The sequence below is a fragment of the Priapulus caudatus genome, unplaced genomic scaffold (genome assembly GCF_000485595.1).
Source record: "Priapulus caudatus unplaced genomic scaffold, Priapulus_caudatus-5.0.1 Scaffold1325, whole genome shotgun sequence".
NCBI lineage: Eukaryota > Metazoa > Priapulida > Priapulimorpha > Priapulimorphida > Priapulidae > Priapulus > Priapulus caudatus.
Genome location: NW_014578386.1, coordinates 11,237 through 17,525, shown reverse-complemented (window position 1 = coordinate 17,525; position 6,289 = coordinate 11,237). Strand labels below are relative to the sequence as shown.

General features: G+C 47.0%; 1 protein-coding gene across 1 annotated transcript in view; it reads right to left on the bottom strand.

The window, feature by feature from the left end:
• LOC106816240 (nephrocystin-4-like) overlaps positions 1-6,289 on the bottom strand; it is a gene marked incomplete at its 5' end in the record, with an annotated part of 52,613 nt that overhangs the window by 36,854 nt on the left and 9,470 nt on the right. The window contains 6 exons of the mRNA XM_014820825.1: positions 372-472; positions 1,682-1,814; positions 3,066-3,205; positions 4,539-4,763; positions 4,935-4,954; positions 6,057-6,091. Of these exons, the coding sequence (XP_014676311.1) occupies positions 372-472; positions 1,682-1,814; positions 3,066-3,205; positions 4,539-4,763; positions 4,935-4,954; positions 6,057-6,091 (654 nt within the window). The remainder of the gene's footprint in view (positions 1-371; positions 473-1,681; positions 1,815-3,065; positions 3,206-4,538; positions 4,764-4,934; positions 4,955-6,056; positions 6,092-6,289) is intronic.

Here is a 6,289-nt window from a genome sequence, read left to right as displayed (position 1 = left end):
ACCTCCCACCTTGTCTTAGATCCACACCCTTCCCATCTCACCATGACCTCCCACCTTCTCTAGATCCCTCACCCTCCCATCTCACCATGACCTCCCACCTTCTCTAGATCCCTCACCCTCCCATCTCACCATGACCTCTCACCTTCTTGCCTCCCATCTCACCATGACCTCTCACCTTCTTGCCTCCCATCTCACCATGACCTCTCACCTTCTCTAGATCCCTCACCCTCCCATCTCACCATGACCTCCCACCTTCTCTAGATCCCTCACCCTCCCATCTCACCATGACCTCTCACCTTCTCTAGATCCCTCACCCTCCATCTCACTCTAACCTCTCACCATTCTCTAGATCCTCACCCTCCCAGTCTCACCATGACTCCCACCTTCTCTTTAGATCCTCACCCTTCAGTCTCACCACTAGCCTCTCGACCTTCTTGCCTCCCAGTCTCACGCGGCCTAACCTCTCACTTCTCTAGTCCCTCACCCTCACCTTCACAATCTCACCCTACTCCACTTTTCTGCTCCCACGTGCCAGGAGAATGCGCAGCGAGCCTGGCCGAGACCCGCGTCGACTCATCGCGATGTTAGGTGTCAGCACCGTAGACGGAGCACGGGTCGGGCGTGCCGGCACGGGCCGCCGCGTCATCTCCAGGTGTCACCGGCCGTGCTCAGGGCCCCCGCCGCGCGAACGGACACCAGGCGGCCCAGCGCGTACGGAGCAGCGTGGTTGTCTCGCTAGTGAATCATGCCTGTGAGCGCACGCTGCCAAGTATATGCGGAAGAGAGAGAGCTAATCAACGAAAACACAGAGAGGCACGAGGAGGGAGAGGAGAGAGAGGGGGAGAAGGAGTAGGGAGAAAGAGGGGGAGAGAGCAGAGGGAGATGAGACGAAGAGCCTAACAACAAAACTAGAGAGAGAGAGAGAGAGAGAGAGAGAGAGAGAGAAAGAGAGAGAAGATAGATCCAGAGAGGGAGGAGGGAAGGGGATGAGAGAGTGGGAGACGAGAGATGAGAGAGAGAGAGAGGGAGAGAGGAGAGAGGAGAGAGAGAGAGAGAAGGAGAGTCAAGCATGTTGACAGAGCGAGAGAGAGAGAGAGAGTGTGGAGAGAGAAAGCAAGAGAAGTGACTGATCGGAGCGGAGAGAGAGAGAAGTTGAAAAAAGAGGAGAGAGAGGGAAGCAAGATTATGCGAGCGAGGAGCAGAAGAGAGAGAGAGAGAGAGACAGAGGGAGGGAGAAAGAGAGCAGAGACAAAAAGATTTGAGAGAGGCCTTTACAACAAACAGCCACGACGCGACGCACGGCACGCACGCACGCACGCAATCTACTAGCAGCCCATCACGCACCACACACACACACACACACACACACGACACACACACACACACACACACAACACACAACACACACCACACACCACACACACACAACGACCACACACACATACACACACAACACATCACAACACACACACACACACACACACACACTACACAACACACACACACAACACGAACAACACACACACATCACAACACCCACACACACACACACACACAGTTCACCAACATCTGCATGAAGACTGCGTAGAGTGTCTTACAACTTTATTCGTTATCCGCCGATCATTCGCACTTTATTTATTGCATTTTAGTAAAGGTAACGAGTACCAGCGGCGCCACCTACCTTCTGGTTTTCCGGATTCAGCGGAAACGAAAGGATGTACTCGAGGGTGATGACGACAGCAAACATTGGATGTTCGGCAAGATCTTTAACCTGCAGCTTGCTGCGCAGAACGAGTGAAGAGCCACCAGCTCCACTGAAACGATCAGCGCCATCTATACACCAATTACCACACTACTAAGATGCTAACACAGAATAAAAACTAATATATCACACCTATATATTAATAACTCCAATACAGATGCAGTAAGCGACCTCTTTCAGTGCGGGAGGTTGTAGAAAATAGTAACCGTGATTTCAGTAACAGTAAATTGTTACTAGGAACAGTATACAGCAACCACATTGAGTTATCTTGGTCCGTGCACAAGTGTGCACTACTAGCATATGTTAGTTATGAAGTGTACCTGCTCAGTATAAACCACAGCAAGTATGGTGAGTGGAAACGCTTAGCAGCGGTCAGCACATTAAGAAAACCACAGTTTATTCACTGTGGAGTTTTTTTTTTTAGTTTATAACTGTGCTACCGTAGAAGTTAGTGCCACCTATACACCAATCACTGCATTACTAAGATGGTAAGCGCCACCTATATATTCATAAAAGCACTGCTTATGCAGAGATAACTCATAAATTTCATCTAGCATGGCAGGGTTCTGCCCACGGTGGGCGGCGGTGAGCGGGTGTGCCCGGCACTCGCGGTTGCCGCCCGGCACTATATATCTCCGCCCGTCACAAATTTTTGATATATATAAAAAAAATAAAAAGTCTGATATATGGGCTTTTTATTGCTCAGAATGCAGGAAATTGAGTTTCAGACTATCTAAAATTAAAAAATTTCCGGTGGGGCATGCCCCGGACCCCCCTAGATTGGCTTCGCGCCTACAGCGCTTGCATCTTCCGACTTCGTCGCAAGTGGATGCGCCCGGCACTAAAAAATACTGGGCAGAACCCTGCATGGGTATCCCACTTTGTCAGACACAAAAATGGTTAAAAACTAAGTGACTTTGTGTTCAACCCTTCTCTTGAAGAAACCATTTGCTTTGGGGCTCCTCGCTCCGATTTGCCACAGTGCACTAAACTCTCTGAGCAAACCTAAGGCAGCACTTGTCCTAGAAGATTGACGCTCACCCCTCAGGGCTGTAGACTGAGCAAATTCCTAGGGGGGGGGGCAGTGGCGGATCCAGGATTTCAAGGAGGGCGTGTGAAACAGGTGTGGGGTCGGGTGGTCCTCCCACAGCAAATTTTGAAAATGTAGATCGCAGGAGATGGTATTTGAGGCACATTTGAGTACATGTACAGCCTTCATTCTGACTACAACAATTCTCTTTTAGTAGAACTTTTTTTTTTTTGGCTCCAAAATCTAGAGTCATGCAGATAATTTGTAGCATACCCTGAGCCGTTGCTGAAGCTGCGGTTGTGATGTCTCAGACTCGCCTGTCTCACGCTGCCTCGCCGAGACAACTGGCTATCAGGTAACAAGTGCAGTATCTGCGGTTCATCCACGTAGCACCAGCCGTTGTGCACACCAACCTGTCCATGCAGAGAGAGTAGAGAGCGGAGAGAGAGAAGAGAGAGAGAGAGAGAGATAGAAAGAGAGAGAGAGAGAGAGAGAGAGAGAGAGAGAGAGAGAAGAGAGAGAGAGAGAGAGAGAGAGAGAGAGAGAGAAGAGAGAGAGAAGAGAGAGAGAGAGAGAGCAGAGAGAGCGAACGAGAGCGAGAGCGAGAGAGAGAGAGAGAGAGAGAGCGAGAGAGAGAGAGAGAGAGAGAGAGAGAAGAGAAGAAGAGAGAGAGAAGAGAGAGAGAGAGACAGCATGCATTATTACATACCTCCCACACTGTAGCGATTGTAATAATAACAATAATAACAATAATATTAATAATAATAATAATCACCATCATCATCATCATCATCATCATCATCAACATCATCATCGTGACATAACGCAATATAACAAAACATCATGCAACATGGGACAGCGTCACATAAGGGTAAGCATGGCATGACCCAATGATGCCTCATAGAGTCTATGTCCCCCAGGGTACTGCCGGAACGTACCCTGGGTACGGTTCGGTATACCGCGAACGTACCCTGGTAACTATATGATATGGTTAGGGTTAGGGGTTAGCTGTTAGGGTTAGGGTTAGGGTTAGGCAGTAGGCGTAGGCGACTCCCTACAATCGTTAGTGAGGTAGGCGAGGTAGTCCGGCATATTAGATAGTACCGCAGGACCGTTCCGGTTAACCGGACCGTACCCAGGGTACGTTTCCAGCAGTACCCTGGGGGACATAGACCGTCTCAGCCTCAATGATGACCCATTGTATATCATGAGATGGCATATAATATGACATAGCATGATGTAATACAACATAACCAACGTAATGTTGCGTAACATAATACAACGTATAACAACATAAAAGCATGGCATGCTACGACATTTGGTATAGCAACATGTGACATAACTAACAGACTGTCATGTGCCGCACAACACAACATGAAACAGTGCAGTACAGCCACCTCACCAGTCCATGACTCCACCTATTCCATGTAACTCTTTTGTTACACCAGATCTTGAGTGTATTATATTATATAATTTGGAATTTTAGATATAAAACAGAACAACACACTGTTTGTCACACACGCACGCACGCACGCACGCACGCACGCACGCACGCACGCACACACACACACACACACACACAGAGAACAAAATACAACCACAACAGCCATGTGCAACTATACACTTAGATACCTGCATACATATACTATCAGGGGTTAATATCTCAATTAGGTCATTTTTTATATGTATGTTATTAATCATTTTTGTCATTATTAACACCTGATACTATGTGTATCCAAGGTTTACCTTCAGTCGACGCTCGCTGATGGTGATGGTGCTGCCATCTGTCGGCGTGTTTGCACGATTCTGCCGATCGTCGTTGATGTGCAATATCAGACGCTCCTCGAACTCGGCGACGGAAGGATACAGCGTGATGCTCAGCTTCTCGATGATGCACGAGGTCTTCCTCATCAGCCGGGGCTTCAGCAGGGCATCTACGACAACGTGCAGAAACCACTTAGGCTGAGAGGTCTATGGCCCCCAGGGTACTATCGGATGGTACCCTGGGTACAATATCGTTATCGGAACTGTCCTGGTACTATCTAATATGCCGGACCGTACCTCGCCTACTCCACTAACGAGCTTAAGGAGTCGCGCACCGCCTACTCCCTAACCCTAACCCTAACCATATCAGATAGTTACCAGGTACCTCCGATGGTACCCTGGGGGACATAGACCCTATGAGCACCACTTAGCATGAATTAAAATTCAAGATCGTGCCCAGATACCATGCCGATGGAGATGGGTACCCGATCTCATATGAATGTACATATCATAAACTACCTGTGTGCCAATTGTCATGCTTTTGTCAAAAAGTGCACAATTCATCTGATTTATGGCTCTTAACTCCCATACTAATAGCAAGGGGGTGTGTCCATCTGCGCGTTTCACGACCCTGTAATACTCCAAGGGTAGAATGTGCTGCATTTTAGGGCAACGGAAAACCATTGCCTTCAGTTTAATCAGGAATTTTGGGACACCGGATCAAAGTTGGAGGGGCACTAAGGCAGACATTCCATTAATAGGAGAGGCAACGAACACTATTCCTAGACTTTTTTTTATGTAAAATCGTATGGGATACGTACACATCACATACGAGTTAATGACAGGGGCAGACATGATGAATAGGTATAACAGCCACCGCAGTTTATTGCCTTGGATATCGTCCAATTTTCCAGGACACAGGCAATAAGGAGGGCATTCACGGAACGTGGTAAAATTCTAGCTCTGATATTTCATCACACTGCATAATTCCTCTTACACCAAAGCAGACTTCAACGATTCCTCTCTTGGTAAACAATACTTAAAATATTTATTTGATGCTTCTAACATTAACGCCAACATTAACATTAACAGTACGCCCCCAGCATCCACTCATGAATATTTCAATGTGTCATATAATTGTGCTAATTAATGTCTGAAGTGCAATGCTAAACATCTCCTTAATGGCTGACATTGACTAATTACTCAAAATTTATATTTTTACCACTCAACCCATTCAACTATTTAAGTATTCAATTTAGGTTTTCTCTTTAATATTTATTCAAGTTAGTAATCGATTTCAGCATTAACGTTACTATTCAATTTCGTATTAACGACGTTAATGCATTAATTATGATTACATTAACACAGATCCCCGTGGTGGGTGCAGAAATGCACACTGACTGTAGGAGAGGCCCCGCCTGCAGTGTGAACCCCTCTAGAGCCCCAATCAATACACGATCAATGTTGGCTTTATTAATTACAGTGCGACTGCTCGCTTACTTGCTCTCTTGACCTGTGAGACTTGTTCACGGTGCCTACAAACACAATTATGTAACAGGACCACTTAGCACAGTCAGGCATGTATGTGAAGGTCACCTAGGGAAAACCTCAAACTACTTTACAGGTGTCAGTCCTACAGTGGGGCTTTCTCAGTACAACTGCCACTCGAGAGAGAACTATCAAAGCAGATCTCTGATCAAACCCATGGCAACACTGAACATTATTTATTATTA